The sequence below is a fragment of the Gigantopelta aegis genome, chromosome 4 (genome assembly GCF_016097555.1).
Source record: "Gigantopelta aegis isolate Gae_Host chromosome 4, Gae_host_genome, whole genome shotgun sequence".
Taxonomy (NCBI): Eukaryota; Metazoa; Mollusca; class Gastropoda; order Neomphalida; family Peltospiridae; genus Gigantopelta; species Gigantopelta aegis.
The window spans coordinates 119,421,924-119,444,504 of record NC_054702.1 but is presented as its reverse complement, the minus strand read 5'-3'; the positions used below and the strand labels follow the sequence as shown (position 1 = coordinate 119,444,504).

At 39.0% G+C, this 22,581-nt stretch overlaps 1 protein-coding gene across 1 annotated transcript in view; it reads right to left on the bottom strand.

Annotated features, from left to right (window-relative positions):
* Positions 1–20,115: 20,115 nt before the first annotated feature.
* The window catches only part of LOC121370233, a 21,137-nt gene continuing 18,671 nt past the window's right edge, over positions 20,116–22,581 (bottom strand). Inside the window, exon 3 of the mRNA XM_041495357.1 lies at positions 20,116–20,772. Within this exon, the coding sequence (XP_041351291.1) occupies positions 20,116–20,772 (657 nt within the window). The remainder of the gene's footprint in view (positions 20,773–22,581) is intronic.

Sequence of the window (22,581 nt, the reverse complement as noted above, 5' to 3'; positions counted from 1 at the left end):
TGGAAGCTCTATTATATGTTGTACATCATGTTGGCAGCTCTGTTATATGTTGTACATCATGTTGGAAGCTCTATTATATGATGTACATCATGTTGGCAGCTCTATTATATGTTGTACATCATGTTGGAAGCTCTATTATATGTTGTACATCATTTTGGCAGCTCTGTTATATGATGTACATCATGTTGGAAGCTCTATTATATGCTGCACATCATGGTGGAAGCTCTATTACATGTTGTACATCATGTTGGCAGCTCTATTATATGTTGTACATCATGTCGGTAGCTCTATTATATGATGCACATCATACTGGAAGCTCTATTATATTCTGCACATCATGTTGGAAGCTCTATTATGTTGCACATCATGTTGACAGCTCTATTATATGTTGTAGTTCATGTTGGAAGCTCTATTATATGTTGTACATCATGTTGGCAGCTCTATTATATGTTGTACATCATGTTGGAAGCTCTATTATATGTTGTACATCATGTTGGCAGCTCTGTTATATGATGTACATCATGTTGGAAGCTCTATTATATGCTGCACATCATGGTGGAAGCTCTATTACATGTTTTACATCATGTTGGCAGCTCTATTATATGTTGTACATCATGTTGGTAGCTCTATTATATGATGCACATCATACTGGAAGCTCTATTATATTCTGCACATCATGTTGGAAGCTCTATCATGTTGCACATCATGTTGACATCTCTATTATATGTTGTAGTTCATGTTGGAAGCTCTATTATATGTTGTACATCATGTTGGCAGCTCTATTATGTTGTACATCATGTTGGCAGCTCTATTATATGTTGTACATCATGTTGGAAGCTCTATTATATGTTGTACATCATGTTGGAAGCTCTATTACATGTTATACATAATGTTGGCAGCTCTATTATATGTTGTACATCATGTTGGAAGCTCTATTATATGTTGTACATCATGCTGGAAGCTCTATTATATGTTGTACATCATGTTGGCAGCTCTATTATATGTTATACATCATGTTGGCAGCTCTGTTATATGTTGTACATCATGTTGTAAGCTCTATTATATGTTGTACATCATGTTGGCAGCTCTGTTATATGCTGTACATCATGTTGGATCACCGTGGTGCAGTGGTGTAACATTCTCTTTGAGAATGGCCAATACAGCAGAAATTGAAATTTGTACATCATGTTGGCAGCTCTCTTACATGTTGTACATCATGTTGGCAGCTTTATTATATGCTGCACATCATATTGGAAGCTCTATTATATTCTGCACATCATGGTGGAAGCTATATTATGTTGCACATCATGTTGACAGCTCTATTATATGTTGTAGATCATGTTGAAGCTCTATTATATGTTGTACATCATGTTGGCAGCTCTATTGTGTTGTACATCATGTTGGCAGCTCTATTATATGTTGTACATCATGTTGGAAGCTCTATTATATGTTGTACATCATGTTGGAAGCTCTATTATATGTTATACATCATGTTGGAAGCTCTATTACATGTTATACATCATGTTGGCAGCTCTATTATATGTTGTACATCATGTTGGAAGCTCTATTATATGTTGTACATCATGCTGGAAGCTCTATTATATGTTGTACATCATGTTGGCAGCTCTATTATATGTTATACATCATGTTGGCAGCTCTGTTATATGTTGTACATCATGTTGTAAGCTCTATTATATGTTGTACATCATGTTGGCAGCTCTGTTATATGCTGTACATCATGTTGTACATCATGTAGTACATCATGTTGGCAGCTCTATTATATGTTATACATCATGTTGGCAGCTCTGTTATATGTTGTACATCATGTTGTAAGCTCTATTATATGTTGTACATCATGTGGCAGCTCTGTTATATGCTGTACATCATGTTGGATCACCGTGGTGCAGTGGTGTAACATTCTCTTTGAGAATGGCCAATACAGCAGAAATTGAAATTTGTACATCATGTTGGCAGCTCTCTTACATGTTGTACATCATGTTGGCAGCTTTATTATATGCTTCACATCATATTGGAAGCTCTATTATATTCTGCACATCATGGTGGAAGCTATATTATGTTGCACATCATGTTGACAGCTCTATTATATGTTGTAGATCATGTTGAAGCTCTATTATATGTTGTACATCATGTTGGCAGCTCTATTATGTTGTACATCATGTTGGCAGCTCTATTATATGTTGTACATCATGTTGGAAGCTCTATTATATGTTGTACATCATGTTGGCAGCTCTTATGTTGTACATCATGTTGGCAGCTCTATTATATGTTGTACATCATGTTGAAAGCTCTATTATATGTTGTACATCATGTTGGAAGCTCTATTACATGTTATACATAATGTTGGCAGCTCTATTATATGTTGTACATCATGTTGGAAGCTCTATTATATGTTGTACATCATGCTGGAAGCTCTATTATATGTTGTACATCATGTTGGCAGCTCTATTATATGTTATACATCATGTTGGCAGCTCTGTTATATGTTGTACATCATGTTGTAAGCTCTATTATATGTTGTACATCATGTTGGCAGCTATGTTATATGCTGTACATCATGTTGGATCACCGTGGTGCAGTGGTGTAACATTCTCTTTGAGAATGGCCAATACAGCAGAAATTGAAATTTGTACATCATGTTGGCAGCTCTCTTACATGTTGTACATCATGTTGGCAGCTTTATTATATGCTGCACATCATATTGGAAGCTCTATTATATTCTGCACATCATGGTGGAAGCTATATTATGTTGCACATCATGTTGACAGCTCTATTATATGTTGTAGATCATGTTGAAGCTCTATTATATGTTGTACATCATGTTGGCAGCTCTATTATGTTGTACATCATGTTGGCAGCTCTATTATATGTTGTACATCATGTTGGCAGCTCTATTACATGTTGTACATCATGTTGGAAGCTCTATTATATGTTGTACATCATGTTGGAAGCTCTATTGCATGTTGTACATCATGTTGGCAGCTCTATTATATGTTGTACATCATGTTGGAAGCTCTATTGTATGTTGTACATCATGTTGGCAGCTCTGTTATATGCTGTACATCATGTTGGATCACCGTGGTGCAGGGGTGTAACATTTTCTTTGAGAATGGCCAATACAGCACAAATTGAAATTTTGAGTAAATGTCAGTATCTATCTGTGATATTTGTATTTTTGCACAGTTCATTACACTGTGTTTTAGTTTAATTGTTGAATTTTTATATTGATGTTGATCATCAAATGTTTGTTCCATTTACCATAGTTTGACACCCAATAGCCGATGTATTTTTCGTGCTGGGGTGTCGTTAAACATTCATTCATTCATTCATGTTGGAAGCTCTATTATATGTCGTACATCATGTTGGAAGCTCTATTATATGTTGTACATCATGTTGGCAGCTCTATTATATGCTGTACATCATGTTGGAATCTCTATTATATATTGTACATCATGTTGGAAGCTCTATTATATGCTGCACGTCATATTGGAAGCTCTATTATATTCTGCACATCATGTTGGAAGCTCTATTATATGTTGTACATCATGTTGGAAGCTCTATTATATGTTATACATTATGTTGGCAGCTCTATTATATGCTGCACGTCATATTGGAAGCTCTATTATATTCTGCACATCATGTTGGAAGCTCTATTATATGATGTACATCATGTTGGAAGCTCTATTATATGTTGTACATCATCTTGGCAGCTCTATTATATGTTGTACATCATGTTGGAAGCTCTATTATATGATGTACATCATGTTGGAAGGTCTATTATATGTTGCACATCATATTGGCAGCTCTGTTATGTGATGTACATCATGTTGGAATCTCTATTATATGTTGTACATCATGTTGGCAGCTCTATTATATGTTGTAGATCATGTTGGCAGGTGTATTATATGCTGCACATCATATTGGAAGCTCCATGATATGCTGCACATCATGTTGGAAGCTCTATTATATGTTGTACATCATGTTGGCAGCTCATCAGAAGTTAGTATCGACTGTATTAGAAACACACCAGAACAGTTAGTATTAACTGTTTTAGAAACACACCAGAACAGTTAGTATCGACTGTTTTAGAAACACACCAGAAGAGTTAGTATCGACTGTTTTAGAAAGACATCGACAAATTAATATCGACTCATTCGACTCTTGTAGAAACATAGGCAAATTAATATCGACTGTTTTAGAAAGACATTGGCAAATTAGTATCGACGTTTACAGAAACACATCGGCATATTGTTAATATCGTCTTTTTCAGAAATTCACCAGCACATAGATAATATCGGAATTTTTATCATCACAATATTAACATCGATTATTTTAGAAACATATCGGCCCATTGTTAATAAGAGCAATCTCGCCTTTTAGTGACCTAAATACAAAACTCAAACACAACACAGTTTTAATAAATACACAAACTCCTCTCTCCATCCTGTAACATAATTTACTAACACACAACACTTGCATAACACAATTTTAATAAACACACAATCTCCGCTCTTCATCCTGTAATATAGTTTGCTAATGCACAACAAAAACGCAACAATAGTTTTAATAAACACACAATCTCCGTTCTCCGTTCTATAATAAATCTTACTAATGCACAACACCAACATAACTACGGTTTAATTCACAATCTCCGCTCTCCATCCTATAATATATTTTACTTATGCACAACACCAACATAACAATAGTTTTAATAAACACACATCTCTCTCCATCCTGTAATACTAATGCAAAACACAAACGCAACTACAGTTTTAATACATTTGAATGACAAAAACCGTATATCAAAATTAATATCGTATCTCTGCACACGGTAGAGTCGAAAAGACTCTAGGCAAATCCATTATTGGGTTCCATAATCCACTATTAGATGTTTGTCCCTGCAAGGACTGCCACTCCGCTAGCAGATCCGTAACAGGATGTTTTATCCCTCCTGCATCGCCTGAGGGAGGACTGCCACTCTCAAGACTAACTTAGAAAACCCAAACTTGCACAGGATGGAGTTCAAAGGAATATATAAAGATGTGATTGTATGCTCTCATAAATCACCGTAAAAACAGAGATGATATCAGGTGTTCGCGAAAGTTGAGCATATCCTCCTTCACCGGTAGCACCCGTGATGAGCACAGCCTACAGCCATATCCTCCTTCACCGGTATCACCCGTGATGAGCACAGCCTACAGCCATATCCTCCTTCACCGGTATCACCCGTGATGAGCACAGCCTACAGCCATATCCTCCTTCACCGGTATCACCCGTGATGAGCACAGCCTACAGCCATATCCTCCTTCACCGGTATCACCCGTGATGAGCACAGCCTACAGCCATATCCTCCTTCACCGGTATCACCCGTGATGAGCACAGCCTACAGCCTACAGCCATATCCTCCTTCACCGGTATCACCCGTGATGAGCACAGCCTACAGCCATATCCTCCTTCACCGGTATCACCCGTGATGAGCACAGCCTACAGCCTACAGCCATATCCTCCTTCACCGGTATCACCCGTGATGAGCACAGCCTACAGCCATATCCTCCTTCACCGGTATCACCCGTGATGAGAACAGCCTACAGCCATATCCTGCTTCACCGGTATCACCCGTGATGAGAACAGCCTACAGCCATATCCTCCTTCACCGGTATCACCCGTGATGAGTACAGCCTACAGCCATATCCTGCTTCACCGGTATCACCCGTGATGAGAACAGCCTACAGCCATATCCTGCTTCACCGGTATCACCCGTGATGAGAACAGCCTACAGTCATATCCTCCTTCACCGGTATCACCCGTGATGAGCACAGCCTACAGCCATATCCTCCTTCACCGGTATCACCCGTGATGAGCACAGCCTACAGCCTACAGCCATATCCTCCTTCACCGGTATCACCCGTGATGAGCACAGCCTACAGCCATATCCTGCTTCACCGGTATCACCCGTGATGAGCACAGCCTACAGCCATATCCTCCTTCACCGGTAGCACCCGTGATGAGCACAGCCTACAGCCATGTAGTGCATAGTTGAGCATATCCTGCTTCACCGGTATCACGTGATGAGCACTGCCTACAGCCATATCCTCCTTCACCGGTAGCACCCGTGATGAGCACAGCCTACAGCCATGTAGTGCATAGTTGAGCATATCCTCCTTCACCGGTAGCACCCGTGATGAGCACAGCCTACAGCCATGTAGTGCATAGTTGAGCATATCCTCCTTCACCGGTATCACCCGTGATGAGCACAGCCTACAGCCATGTAGTGCATAGTTGAAGTGTTCCCTCCTTCACCGGTATCACCCGTGCTGAGCACAGCCTACAGCCATGTAGTGCTGCATAGTTGAAGTGTTCCCTCCTTCACCGGTAGCACCCGTGATGAGCACAGCCTACAGCCATGTAGTGCATAGTTGAATTGTTCCCTCCTTCACCGGTAGCACCCGTGATGAGCACAGCCTACAGCCATGTAGTGCATAGTTGAAGTGTTCCCTCCTTCACCGGTAGCACCCGTGATGAGCACAGCCTACAGCCATGCAGTGCATAGTTGACCATATCCTGCTTCACCGGTAGCACCCGTGATGAGCACAGCCTACAGCCATGTAGTGCATAGTTGAAGTGTTCCCTCCTTCACCGGTAGCACCCGTGATGAGCACAGCCTACAGCCATGTAGTGCATAGTTGAAGTGTTCCCTCCTTCACCGGTAGCACCCGTGATGAGCACAGCCTACAGTCATGTAGTGCATAGTTGAAGTGTTCCCTCCTTCACCGGTAGCACCCGTGATGAGCACAGCCTACAGCCATGTAGTGCATAGTTGAAGTGTTCCCTCCTTCACCGATAGCACCCGTGATGAGCACAGCCTACAGCCATGTAGTGCATAGTTGAGCATATCCTGTTTCACCGGTAGCACCCTTGATGAGCACAGCCTACAGCCATGTAGTGCATAGTTGAGCATATCCTCCTTCACCGGTAGCACCCGTGATGAGCACAGCCTACAGCCATGTAGTGCATAGTTGAGCATATCCTCCTTCACCGGTATCGCCCGTGATGAGCACAGCCTACAGCCATGTAGTGCATAGTTGAGCATATCCTCCTTCACCGGTAGCACCCGTGATGAGCACAGCCTACAGCCATGTAGTGCATAGTTGAGCATATCCTCCTTCACCGGTAGCACCCGTGATGAGCACAGCCTACAGCCATGTCGTGCATAGTTGAAGTGTTCCCTCCTTCACCGGTATCACCCGTGATGAGCACAGCCTACAGCCATGTAGTGCATAGTTGAAGTGTTCCCTCCTTCACCGGTATCACCCGTGATGAGCACAGCCTACAGCCATGTAGTGCATAGGTGAAGTGTTCCCTCCTTCACCGGTATCACCCGTGATGAGCACAGCCTACAGCCATGTAGTGCATAGTTGAAGTGTTCCCTCCTTCACCGGTATCACCCGTGATGAGCACAGCCTACAGCCATGTAGTGCATAGTTGAAGTGTTCCCTCCTTCACCGGTATCACCCGTGATGAGCACAGCCTACAGCCATGTAGTGCATAGTTGAGTGTTCCCTCCTTCACCGGTATCACCCGTGATGAGCACAGCCTACAGCCATGTAGTGCATAGTTGAAGTGTTCCCTCCTTCACCGGTATCACCCGTGATGAGCACAGCCTACAGCCATGTAGTGCATAGTTGAGCATATCCTCCTTCACCGGTATCACCCGTGATGAGCACAGCCTACAGCCATGTAGTGCATAGTTGAAGTGTTCCCTCCTTCACCGGTATCACCCGTGATGAGCACAGCCTACAGCCATGTAGTGCATAGTTGAAGTGTTCCCTCCTTCACCGGTATCACCCGTGATGAGCACAGCCTACAGCCATGTAGTGCATAGTTGAGCATATCCTCCTTCACCGGTATCACCCGTGATGAGCACAGCCTACAGCCATGTAGTGCATAGTTGAAGTGTTCCCTCCTTCACCGGTATCACCCGTGATGAGCACAGCCTACAGCCATGTAGTGCATAGGTGAAGTGTTCAGGATTTTCACCAAAGATGAAAGTAATGTATACGGTCAAAATAACATATTGCATCAGAAATCATTTCACTCACTGATGCGTCATATCATGAAATGGCATCTGCGTGCTTATCATAAACATGATGAAGGCTTTCAGGAGTCCTTGGATGTTATAAACATGATGAAGGCTTTCAGGAGACCTTGGATGTTATAAACATGATCAAAAAACTTCTCTACCAGAACGATGCTCACAGTCTCCCCACTCCATCCTATAATATAGTTTACTAATGCAAAACACAAACGCAACCACAGTTTTAAAGGGACATTCCTGAGTTTGCTGTACTTTTTAAGATGTTATCGCCTAACAGTAGTATGGGGCGTGTGTGGTGAGTTTTATTCATTTGTATTTCTTAGACACATAGTCGACCTTTTCTTTGTGCTCGTCATTTAGCCATTCATTCATTCGTTCAGTAATAGAGGAGTACAAAGGATGAACGATCAATAGCTGTCTATTCAATCTGTAAACCTTTACTGATTACTGAACTGAACTTTATTACACTCAGGCCGTTATGCAACGGCGTAAGAGGAACGTGCATATTCTGATTTTGACAAGATGGTTTACAGGAGGGTACAAATAATAGGAATACATTGCTTGGTACATATATGAATCAAACACAAATACAGTACATGGTATTACATTGTAGAGATATGTGTATTAATAATATAAATACATGATATTACGTTATAGAGATATGTGTATTAACAATATAGATACATTCCGCGATGTAACAGAGTAGAGGTATATTGTAAAATATAATTATTCAGAATATTTCAGTTACAACTGTGTACTTTACAGTTCTTGATATTACAATATATAGATATAAATATTTACTGCATTTCAATTTTTTATAAACGTTTTATAAAAAGCGATCGTAACCATATTACAACTGTCGGACCACATTCAAAAGCATTTTATTAATGTCACACAGTGTTTATGAAAACACTTAGCCACCAGGTGAACCGAGGTAATAAAACTGCAAAAGAAATACCGACGCGTGCCCGTCTTAAGAAGCAGAGGAAATCCTTTATGGTATGCACATAGACCGTCAAAGTTTGTTTTGTTTAGCGACATCACTAGAGCACATTGATTTATTATTCATCGGCTATTGGATGTCAAACAATTTTGACAGATTTAGAGAGGAAACCCCAGCAGGCCTTGTGTCCGAAAACTATGTAATATGTAATAAATTTTTAAAAATAATTTAGACATGTGCTCTGACGAATGTTAAACAGCATTTCTCTTACTAACATATTTTTTTTGGCAGAAACCTGTCTAAACCATTTTTACACTCTGTTATAAATGTCCTTATTTAGGTAAGGTATCATGTTCTTAGTAAAATAAGGGGCGGAACGTAGCCTAGTGTTCGCTTGATGCGCGGTCGGTCTGGGACGATCCCGGTCTGTGGGCCCACTGGGCTATATCCAGCCGTGGTATGTGTTATCTGTGGGATGGTACATATAAAATATCCCTTGCTGCTAATCAAAAAGAGTAGCCCATGAAGTGGCGACAGCGGGTTTCCTACCTTAATATCAGTGTGGTCCTTAACCAGACGTCATATAACCGTAAAATAAAATGTTTTGAGTGTGTCATTAAATAAAACATTTCATTCCTTGTAAAATAAAAATTAATTGAATACATATATTTATTTTTAGTATGTTTTTAGTATTTTGTTTTAGTCATAGGGAAAAAAAGACATATTTGTTAATGAGAAGAAAGGAATGTTTGTTAAGAAGAAGAAAGGCATCTGCGGTAAGGAGAAGAAAGGAATGTTTGTTAAGAAGAAAGGCATCTGCGTTAATGAGAAGAAAGGAATGTTTGTTAAGAAGAAGAAAGGCATCTGCGTTAATGAGAAGAAAGGAATGTTTGTTAAGAAGAAGAAAGGCATCTGCGGTAAGGAGAAGAAAGGAATGTTTGTTAAGAAGAAAGGCATCTGCGTTAATGAGAAGAAAGGAATGTTTGTTAAGAAGAAAGAAAGAAAGAAAGAAATGTTTTATTTAACGACGCATTCAACACATTTTATTTACGGTTATATGGCGTCAGATATATGGTTAAGGACCACACAGATTCTAAGAGGAAACCCGCTGTCGCCACTACATGGGCTACTCTTCCGATTAGCAGCAAGGGATCTTTTATTTACGCTTCCCACAGGCAGGATAGCACAAACCATGGCCTTTGTTGAACCAGTTATGGATCACTGGTCGGTGCAAGTGGTTTACACCTACCCATTGAGCCTTGCGGAGCACTCACTCAGGGTTTGGAGTCGGTATCTGGATTAAAAATCCCATGCCTCGACTGGGATCCGAACCCAGTACCTACCAGCCTGTAGACCGATGGCCTGCCACGACGCCACCGAGGCCGGTTTGTTAAGAAGAAGAAAGGCATCTGCGTTAATGAGAAGAAAGGAATGTTTGTTAAGAAGAAGAAAGGCATCTACGTTAATGAGAAGAAAGGAATGTTTGTTAAGAAGAAAGGCATCTGCGTTAATGAGAAGAAAGGAATGTTTGTTAAGAAGAAGAAAGGCATCTGCGTTAATGAGAAGAAAGGAATGTTTGTTAAGAAGAAAGGCATCTGCGTTAATGAGAAGAAACGAATGTTTGTTAAGAAGAAGAAAGGCATCTGCGTTAATGAGAAGAAAGGAATGTTTGTTATGAAGAAAGGCATCTGCGTTAATGAGAAGAAAGGAATGTTTGTTAAGAAGAAGAAAGGCATCTGCGTTAATGAGAAGAAAGGAATGTTTGATAAGAAGAAGAAAGGCATCTGCGTTAAGGAGAAGAAAGGAATGTTTGATATGAAGAAGAAAGGCATCTGCGGTAAGGAGAAGAAAGGAATGTTTGTTAAGAAGAAAGAAAGAAAGAAAGATGTTTTGTTTAACGACGCACTCAACACATTTTATTTACGGTTATATGTCGTCAGACATATGGTTAAGGACCACACAGATTTTGAGAGGAAACCCGCTGTCGCCACTACATGGGCTACTCTTTCGATTAGCAGCAAGGGATCTTTTATTTGCGCTTCCCACAGGCAGGATAGCACAAACCATGGCCTTTGTTGAACCAGATATGGATCACTGGTCGGTGCAAGTGGTTTACACCTACCCATTGAGCCTTGCGGAGCACTCACTCGGGGTTTGGAGTCGGTATCTGGATTAAAAATCCCATGCCTTGACTGGGATCCGAACCCAGTACCTACCAGCCTGTAGACCGATGGCCTACCACGACGCCACCGAGGCCGGTTTGTTAAGAAGAAGAAAGGCATCTGCGTTAAGGAGAAGAAAGGAATGTTTGATAAGAAGAAGAAAGGCATCTGCGGTAAGGAGAAGAAAGGAATGTTTGTTACTGTAATAGAGGTTCTGATTGATGGCAGTCACCGAGAGGTTTCTATGGTGACTTCCTTCCGTGAACAGGCCGGTGATGCGAGAATCTTTATTGGCCATACACATCAAGTCGTCCAACACGATGAGATTTCTGACTCTGGGATCCAAATAACGATCCTTTTCCAAATTCTCAGGTATGCCTTAAACAAATTTCACTCGAACGGTTGCCCCAATGATGTCGTAGAGGGGTTGCCATCGTTTGTAGAGCCAGATGATGCGTTGTATTGAGGCGGTGGGGAGATTTGACCATCCCTTAGCAGTTTGTATACCAAAAATGTCTTTCTACACGAAGTGGGTTCCGACACGATCATGGTGAAGGGATGGATTAGGAAAGCAGGAGCCACAGGAGCCGGAACAGGAGCTATAGGAGCCGGAGCTATAGGAGCCATCGGAGTCCTAGGAACCGGAGCTATGGGAGCTATAGAAGCCGAAACCGGAGCTATAGGAGCTATATGAACCATAGGAGTTGGAGCTATAGGATCTGGAGCCATATAGGAGCCTGGAGTTGAGTTGAATGGAAGGTCTTCCAATGACATAGCATGTTTGATGGTTTTGAAAAAAGTCTTTGGACATACAGGACACGATGTTTTGTCCATGACATGTTCAGGAATAAAACCAATTCTGATTCATGATGTTGACTGTTGAAGTGCTCGATGTGAACTGACGATGTTGAAACTGTCACGCCCCCTTTTATAGTCTTTTTAGAAATGCTTCTGCCGTCTTGGGTCTTTTCAACCCATACCAGTTTGTTGTTCTTGTTTCCGTTTTAGATCGGCCCTATTGTGTTGGGGAGACCATGACCACATCGGGTGCCGTGGGCTTGTTCTGTTTCTCTTTTTTCCACGTGGGATCGTAGAGTTCTAGACATCGATCCACACTGAACTGACTTTTCCCGCCTCGCTGAATTTCGTAGACTGAAGTTTGCCTTGTGCTTGCAGCTTGCAGAAACGGGTCCACGTATCCACGTCCGGTACATACAACTTGTACTGTTCTGACATGTTGCTTCTTGGAAGGTTCTACCTGAAATGACGAGTTTTCAAAACTGTTTTATTTATATACCTTCTTCATGTGAGTTTCCCGTGTTATTTTAACATTTGAATTTGTGTCTGTCACACAAAAGTACCAAACATAAATGAACTTGCCCTCTCATCTGATTTATAAAATTCCCACCCAGGACCCCGCAGAGCCAGCCCAGGGACACAGTCAGGGACACATATTTACACTAGAGGGACACAATTTTAGACTGGAGGGACACATGCAGGGACACATTTACACACTACCTACTTTAGCTATGGATATTGGGAAAAACTTATATTAAGTAAAGTAAATCCATCGAGGTACCGTGTGAAAAATCACCCGCGTGTGTCTCCACTGTGAACATACAAAGCCAACACAATAGACGTCATACAGTGAAGCCAAAAAAAGCGTACACCAAGGTCACACACCTGCACACCAAGGATACCAAGGTATCTGCCTCCCAACACCAAGGTCAGACTTACACCTGCACCAAGACCAGTGTCTCCTACCAAGGTCACACACCTGCACAAAGACCAGTGTCTCCTACCAAGGTCACACACCTGCACAAAGGCCATTGTCTCCTACCAAGGTCACACACCTGCACCAAGGCCAGTGTCTCCTACCAAGGCCACACACCTGCACCAAGGCCAGTGTCTCCTACCAACGTCACACACCTGCACAAAGGCCATCGTCTCCTACCAAGGTCGCACACCTGCACCAAGGCCATTGTCTCCTATCAAGGCCACATGATCACGGCCAAGGTCAAGTTATGACACCCGGCAGGCCCCTATACTACTAACAGACTTTTTAACGATTGTAATTACATATCAAATATATTTTTCTGCATAAAATATTAGTGGCTGTAAATTAAACGTGTTTTTGATCGTTGTAATATTTGCACTAGGTTAAATTTCATCTTATTTCCTAAAATATTTATTTTTCATACGTACGAAATTATTTGAATACAAAATCCAGTTTGGGCTTCTTACAAATATTAAGACGACCAGAAACATATTGAATATAAAGACAAGAAAATATATTTAATATGCAAATTTAATCGTAGAAATATTTTATTAGTCGGAAACATCTTACAATGCAGCAAACTCAGGAATGTCCCTTTAATAAACCCATGCAGTCATCATACTAACATGTGTCATCACCCTCTTTCATACATAGGCATTGTCTTCATTTTGTTATTAACGTGTACAACTAAACACTTCAGAAAACAACCGGCCCCCTTTAATAAACCCATGCAGTCATCATACTAACATGTGTCATCACCCTCTTTCATACATAGACATTGTCTTCATTTTGTTATTAACGTGTACAACTAAACACTTCAGAAAACAACCGGCCCCCAGTGTTCATTGTCTTCATTTTGTTATTAACGTGTACAACTAAACACTTAGAAAACAACCGGCCCCCAGTGTTCGGTTCTGGATAACAGTGGTCATGTGACAAGGATTGAAGATAGCCGCGAACATAAATCAAAGCATGGCACTTTGCGGGTACAAACTGGAAATGGGTTATCTAAGGAGACTCCAGACTGCATGGATACCGCATGTACGCCATATAGGTTGGACTATACCAATTCAAATCCCATAGGCGACCATGTTAACGTTTGTGTTTAAAAACACTATATGCAATATATCAACCAAACTGTGACCCATAAATATCAGTACTACAACCCCTACCTCAAAGTATTAACTGCAGAAAATGGTACCTTTCATGGCTCATTTTCGGTATAACCAGATGTTTCTGCAACACCCCTAGTTTCGCACAAAATTTTAGTACTTTTTTTTACAGGTACCCCATACATGTTCCAAGCACAAGGCTACTTGACACGGTGGTACTACATCAAATAAAATTGCATACATTTTTAGCCCAGATGAAACTAATTGTTTTTACAACCAACATTTATAACCAATCACAGGACTTGTGGTGTTAACTTCTCTATCAAAAGTTCGGTACACCTCGAACTTCGACCCAGCCGGAAATTAATTGGTATAGTGCAACCTCTAAGGAGACTCCAGACTGCATGGATACCGCATGTACGCCAACAAACCGTAGTCTTAGTCATAGATCATGGCGGTGTATACCACGTGTTGTAACCAACACTCGTCCCCGTTTGTATGGACGCTGACAAAGTAAGTTCATTTCATTTATTTCATGTGAATAATACAAAATGCGATACATTTGACAGCACAATAAGTGCCTATAATGGTTACATCACATATAATAATAATAATAATAATAATAATAATAATAATAATTGTACCGGCCTCAATGGTGTAGTGGTTATGCGATCGGACTTCTGGCTGGTAGGTACTGGGTTCGTATCCCACCTGAGGCAAAGGGGGGTTTTCCATGCCAGTAACGGCTCCAACCCAGAGTGGATGCACCGCTAGGCTCAATGGGTAGGTGTATGGCCACATACACTGAGTTTCACCCACTTCATGGGTGCGATTATGGGTGTCTCTCTCGAGTGTATGACCCCACATGGGGGAGGATTACCCAGCATGCACTACAGGTTCCGTGTACCCCGCGCTCTGGTGATACCGAGATAGCTCAACTGACAGCAAGCGTGGAGCTCGGACCTGTCAAGTAGTCCCATACCGAAATCATTTTTTTAATTATTAATAAGGAAGTTATATGCTGAGAGAAACAAACAAGAGAACATTTGATATTTAACCACTAAAGTAGTGATGTGAGTAATGTGATGCGGGTAATGTGATGTGAGTAATGTGATGTGAGTAATGTGATGTGGGTAATGTAATGTGGGCTTGATTGTCAGTAATGTGTGATTGAGTGGGAATAACACGATTAACTTTCTGACACGATCAATAAGGTAGTGTCGTGCTTAAGCCATCGGACATAAGACGTGTAAGTAAACGGGTTCGCATCTCGGTACCGGCTTCCACCCAGAGCGAGTTTTAGTAGTAGTAGTAGTAGTAGTAGTAGTAGTAGTAGTAATAATAATGGTGGTAGCAGTAATGGTAGTCGTAGTAGTATAATAATAATAATAGTAGCAGTAGTAGTAATAGTAATGGTAGTACATGGTACAGTAATAATAATAATAATAATATAATAATAATAATAATAATAATAATAATTGTAATATAGCTAGGAAACAGTTTTGATTGTGACATGAGTTATTCAGTTACCAGGACGTTTAAAAACCTGGCAAATTACATTTATAAATTTCGCCAACTTCTTTAATACACTTATTTTCTTACTGCTCATTAGTTCTTTGAATTTGTAGGTGCTTGGTCTAGTATAATAATAGGGATGTAAAAATCTTACTCGGGAATTATGAAAAAAATATACATACAAATAAATAATGGAATTCATCACCAATGTCACTTTCATCTCATAAAGTACACAATCTGTCTTCAAATAATATGTTATTCCACCTTCCAGTTTCGACAGGTAAATAGTGATTTGACGTTCTAAATTTTATAATTAATCTCCACAACCTTTCGGGAATTATATATAAATATTTTTCAAAAATGAGTTCTTCTTTAAAAAGTTGATAGGTTTTGCCTCTTGATGACATTGATATGCTATCATTCCATATTTGTAAATATTGATAATTTTGCCTAATTTTAATTTGTTGTGAGAGCCAAGTTAACGATAAAAAGGTGTGTGATATCCAAACATCGCTCATTCCTAAATGCTCCAAAATATGTTTAATACTAGTGAGCCAATTATAATTTATTCTATTTGTAACATGATCTGTCAACATAAATCTGTATAGAAGAAATGATAATTTTGATTGTTTCCCTGAAATAATGCGTGCCCAGTAACAGACCATTCTTCTTTGAATATTTAATTCCATGGGCACTTTCCCCAATTCTCCGTATAACATAAATAATGGGGTGGATTTTTTTGTTGGCAAGATGTGTCGGAAGAAATTTATTTAACAGAATCGCATATATCGTTTTTTCCATATCCCCAAACTTCGCAACCGTATAACAAGATTGGGAGAACCATTGATTCAAACATTTTAAGTTTACACTCAATCGATAGATTATTGTCTTTAGATTTCGCCAATACAAAATACATAGCTTTAGTTGCTTGATGTTTTAATTGAGCCTTGGTCGTTTTAAAATTATTTAATTTGCTAAAAGTGACCCCAAGGTATTTAAATTCCTTAACATTTTCAAGAACATATTTTCCAAGTTTGAAAGTATATTTATAATCTCTGGCATTTCCATTGAAAATTAATACTTTAGTTTTTGAGATATTTATCTTTAGTTTCCATTTGTTACAGTACTGATCGAATACGTTTAGTGTGTGTTGTAAATCAGCGGCATTGGTAGCTAGTATAGCAGTATCATCTGCATAAAGTAAGCAAAGTAAGTGAATGCCGATGTCGAGCGGGTTTTGTTGGTTTTCATCAATGGGGGTAACTCCTTTACATCCAAAATTAATTAAATATTTTTCTAGGTCATTTAGATACAAGGAAAATAAGACTGGGGATAAATTTTCACCCTGACGGACGCCGTTGCTGCATGGGAATAATGAAGATTTCTGATTATTTGCATATATTAATGATTTTATGCCTTTATTCATTTGGTAGATAATTTAATTTTTTTTACCGTTTATGCCATAATCCAGTAGCTTATGCCATAAGTGTGTACGAGATACCATATCAAAAGCTTTCTGGAAATCGACAAAAGTGCAGAATAATTTCTGTTTTTGTTTTTTTTAAATATCTATCAAAGTATGTAATGTAAATATATGGTCTATTGTTGAATATCCTTTTCGAAAAGCTGACTGCTCTTCACTCAACATATCATTTTCTTCAATAAATGTTTTTAAGCGGTTATTCAGTATAGTTGTAAATAATTTAGAACAGCAGCAGAGTAATTTTCCGGTAATGAACGGTCCCCTTTATTTTTATAGATTGGGATAATTGTACCTTTAAGCCATTCGGCTGGGAAAACAGAATGATCTAGTATTGTATTAAACAATTTAACATAGACTGGAATGAATAAGTCAGCAGTAGATTTAATATATTCATTAATAGTAACGTCGCTTGGTATGAGACGGCCCCTGTAACTGCTGCACAAGACGATCACGTGATCTACGTCTCGAAATAGATCGCCGAGCTTTGTAATTATGGCGACGGAGTGTCACGAAGCGTAGCTGAATGTGGGTGCTGTCGGATTTCTTTCTGTAGTATGTGTATTAGTGATTAATATGTGGATTTTTTTTATCAGTTAACTCAAAAATGATCGATGTAAAGGTATTTGACGTCAAACATAGGATTGGTGTGGTATTAGAGCGGGAATCTTTACCAACTTTTTGGTTGTCAGGAATTGCCAAAAAAATACATAGGTTGGTCTCGGACTGTAATGAGATCGTATAACTGTCCAAATGTCCGTCTAGCTCTCTTACAGTCAGAGTACTCGGGCTAATTTTTCAGTTGATTTATGGCCCTTTTAATTTCGTCTTCGCTAAATTTTCCGTTTATGGTTTCATTATTATTTACTTCGTCAATTGCTTCGTTTATATTAAGATCTGGTACAGTATCATTTTGGTCACTCTTATTTAGATCACTGAAAAAATTTAAAAAGTCATCCACTGAAGGTATGTGTTTTTCTGGTGTTTTCGGTCCCTTAAATATTTTATAAAATTCTTTTGGGTCATCGGAACGTAGTTGTCGCATTTTCTTTTTTCCATAATGAATTTACTTTTTGAAATGGCTTTTGCTATAAACTTTTTATAAGATTAACTAGCATTTGTTAATCTAACTTTGTTAGCTATATTTTTGTTTATTGCATACTGCTTTTTCGACTCGTGATATTTTGTTCGTAGATTTTGACACATTATCCCAAACCAAGGTCGCTTACTATTTGGCGGTTTGCCACGGCTGTTGAAACGTGCATGCACGTGACCAAAAGTTATTGCAGCAGAGTCAAAAATAGATTTTTCAATGTAGCGGCTGTTTGGTTGACACGTGTTTGGATATCAATAGATTCGTTGTCTAAAATTACTGAGATTGTTTGACATAGGTTTGTATCAATGTTATTAATAAATGCCTCGCGTTTATTGGGAATCCATCTACGTATCTTAACAGGTATTGTTTCTTCATCTATACATTCGTTATTTGTGTCGTGTCTATTCGAGTTATCTTTACTGTTACAGGTAAGTTCAAACCTTAATGCCCAGTGAATATCAGAGAAAAGTGGGTCAAATTCACAGATATATACAACACCAGCAGATATACAGTTTGTTTTACTTGTTATAATACTTAACCAGGAGATATATTGTGAATTATTGTTTTCATTTACTTTAATCAGGTGAGTCAGGTCATTTCTAACACCAATAGCAATGGTCTTTTACCGGTTCTATTGTTTAGATAAACTGTGTAACCTGGAATTAATGTAGACATGCAGTCATTTGCATCTGTTTTGCTTTCTGTGAAGCATATATCATATTGTGAGATATATGTTACAAAGTCTGGTATCGCAAGTTTGCTTCTTAAACCACATACATTCAAACTAAGTATTTTCAAATGGATACAATTTGTGTAATTATTTTCTACTCTTATTTATACTATTTACACCGTCTAAGGAATTATCAGACAGTATATCTGCATGTATTGTGGTTGGTAAGGCACTGCTGGGGATAGTATTTTGGGGATCAACATTAGTTGTAATGTTATGTTCTGTATTAGCTTCAGAATGGTTGTTCATGGGGGGGGGGGGGGGGGGGAGTGTAAACATAACCATGTTGCACTATGGGGTTGTGTCTGTCATGTACACTGTTTAAAATATCTAAATGAAAAATATTTTCCACTACAATTAGTAACAGGAGAGAAAGAAGATAATTTTGGTGTAAAAGTACCTTTTGTTCCTTGGCATTCTTTCCTCATTTTAGACTGGGTCACAGGTACATGTAAATCAGTTACAATATTACAAATATTAGAATATCTATTTTCATGACAGTTGGGGTATGTTTTATTATGTACAGTGTTTTTTGAAATGTGTACGGGTAAATCAGTTTCAGTATTACAAGTATTAGTACATCTATTTTCATGACAGCTGGGGTTGGTATCAGTATATACAATATTTTTTAAAATATGAACAGGTAAGTCAGTTTTAGTTTTACAGCCATTAGGATATATATTTACATAACAGCTGGGGGTGTATCACTATATACAATGTGTTTTGAGAAAGGTACAGGTAAGTCAGTTTCAGTATTGCAGACATTTGAATATCTATTTACATGGCAGCTGGGGTGTGTGTCTCTATACTGAAAGTCTTTTGAGATTGATACAGATACGGTATTAATATTAGTCAATACATATAGATCTTTGTAGAGCCGGTTGATGACATCTAGAGTGTAGGTCTCCTTGACTCTCCTAACTGCTGTCATCCATGGGTAAACCAATGGACTTGTTTGTCCTGGGTAGTGGAGTAGCTTAGGTAGGAGTCTTTTCCTGGAGGGTGTTGATTTATTTTGAGGAGACCCAGAGGGTGGGTTTGTGTGTGGTGTATTTGAGTCCCTAGTTGCAGGTGGGTATGGGTTCTTAGTTGCAGGTAAGTATATTCTTTTCCCTCAATGAAAAGTCTGTCAACTTTGAGAATGGCTTTCTTGTTGTCCCGTCTTGCTGCTCTGTAAATGGGTACAATTATTTTTTCCTCTCAGCAATTTCTTGGGGGAACTGGTCACCAATACCATATGGCTTGCCTGCTAATTTCTTTGCAGCCCGTTTTGTTATCTCCTTGTCCCTTATCTTTTCAAAATGTCCCACAATTGTCTTCGGTTTTCTTTGAAATTCGCGGTATGGACCTAATCTGTGTGAGACTTGGATGGGAGCATTGACAATATCAATTTCTTTCGCCAAAAATGATGTTAAAACTTGTTCTGTGTCCTCACCTTGGCCCTTGTCTGGTATGCCATAAAACAAAGGGTTGAATCTCATAGACCGTGTTTGAAGATACAGCACTTCGTCGTGAAGTCGGTCATTTTCATCCTGCAAGTCGTATATGTTTTTAGAAAGGTAACAAATATCTTCCTGGGCTATTTTCATATTTTTTTGAAGATCATCTATGGAATGTTTGATCTCGTTTCTTTCAGTATTGATTGCATCGAATGTGTTACTGATAAACTGGCAGCTGTCTTCCACTTTACTTATGCGATCATGAGCAGACTTGACACTTGTACTAAGTTCATGTAATGTGTTTTCGATGGTGCCGATTTTAGTTTCAATGATCTGTAATTTTTCAGTACGCTTGTATATTTCACTAGTCGTCAGAGTTAGTTTAGCAATTTGGTCGCATATACCCTGAACCCAAGGAGGTGGGGTAGTTAGCCTGCTTGCATGTTGATATTGGTTTGTGGGAGGGCAGTATACATGCGTTGTTGGTCAGTCTGTGTATGCGGAAATGGCGACGGAAAATACTGACTGTTTGTCAATCCCAGCATTTGGGTATTCGGGTTTCCATACTCAGGTGACTTTGTGATGTCTGCAAAGTTTAACTGTGCTGTTGCTTGTCCAATATGTTGACCTGTTGTTGGTTGCTACTCGTTGCCATGGGTGTTGCCGGTTGTTGACTACAGGTAGGTTTATTATTTTTCAGATGTTTAGGCATACTTTCAGCATTTTGTCTTTAGCGAAACGCTTACAGATGTTGTTAAGAGGTAAACATGCATGATAGTACCTGTAACTTGAACCTGTAGATATTAAAACTTGTAAATGCTTGATGCCGGAAATTGTTTACACATCATGGTCGCCATCTTGTCACGTGACGTTTCACGCTTCACGACAGACGTGGGTGACTGTACTTCCTAATTACCGCTGGGAAACGGTCAACACTTGAGAAATATAGGATATACAATCTTCACTATTTAATTCCGTCAATATAACTAAAATCTGACTTGTATATACAATAATACAAATACAGCACTATTTACTATTAATAATACATTAGAAGAAGTAGTATTAACAGCAGCGGTGGGTGTGGTGGTAACCATGGTTATAGTAGTAAAGACAACAACAGCAGCAGTAGTAACGGAAGTTGTGGTGGTGGTGGTGGTGTTTATTATGCAATAACTGGATGTGAAAAAAACAAAATAACTCGGAAGTTCCCTGTATCAAACAACACAAATTAAAATCACGATTTTCGTAAAGATCATACTTAACAAATGTCGCAGCATTGTGGAATTTATTTGCTGTATTCATTAGTATTTATTACCATTCATCTTCTTAACTGAGTTTCATATCAGTCTCTGCGAATGAAATATGTAGTACAAATTTGGAATGTTAATAATGAAATATGTAGTACAAATTTGGAATGTTAATTATGAAATATGTAGTACAAATTTTGGAATGTTAATAATGAAATATGTAGTACACATTTTGGAACGTTAATTATGAAATATGTAGTATACATTTTGGAATGTTAATAATGAAATATGTAGTATACATTTTGGAATGTTAATTATGAAATATGTAGTACAAATTTGGAATGTTAATTATGAAATATGTAGTACAAATTTGGAATGTTAATATTAATATTTAAAAATGAATGAACCAACCAAAATGTTATCGATTTGCTATAAACTAACAAACCTGCAATATTTATGATATGTCTGCAATATTGATGATATGTCTGCAATCTTTATGATATGTCTGTAGTATATCGAGATGTGTAATGACGTTAGCTATACTTTACTTCAGCTTACTATAACATAATATAATAATCTAGATTTTGTTTTAATTCATACTGTCATATGTTGGACATCTTTGCCGTACATGCTCTGGAGTTTGGGGTTCAGTGTTACAGTGGCATTGAGGTGTTGTTACCACTTTGAGTTTGTAGAGATGTGCACCGAGTCTGCAGTGCCCTGTCCTCAGTCTGAATATCATTGTTTGTTCTCGTCGGTTTAGGTGTATGATGAGGTCACTTGGATAAGTACTTCCTGTCATGTTTTAATTCAAGGAGCATAACGAAACTGAACGCAGCAGAAGAAGAAGAAGAAGAAGAAGAAGATTTTGTTTTTGTTAACATGCATTGAGATGAACATCTATGGATGATATTGTTAACATGCATTGAGATGAACATCTATGGATGATATCGTTAACATGCATTGA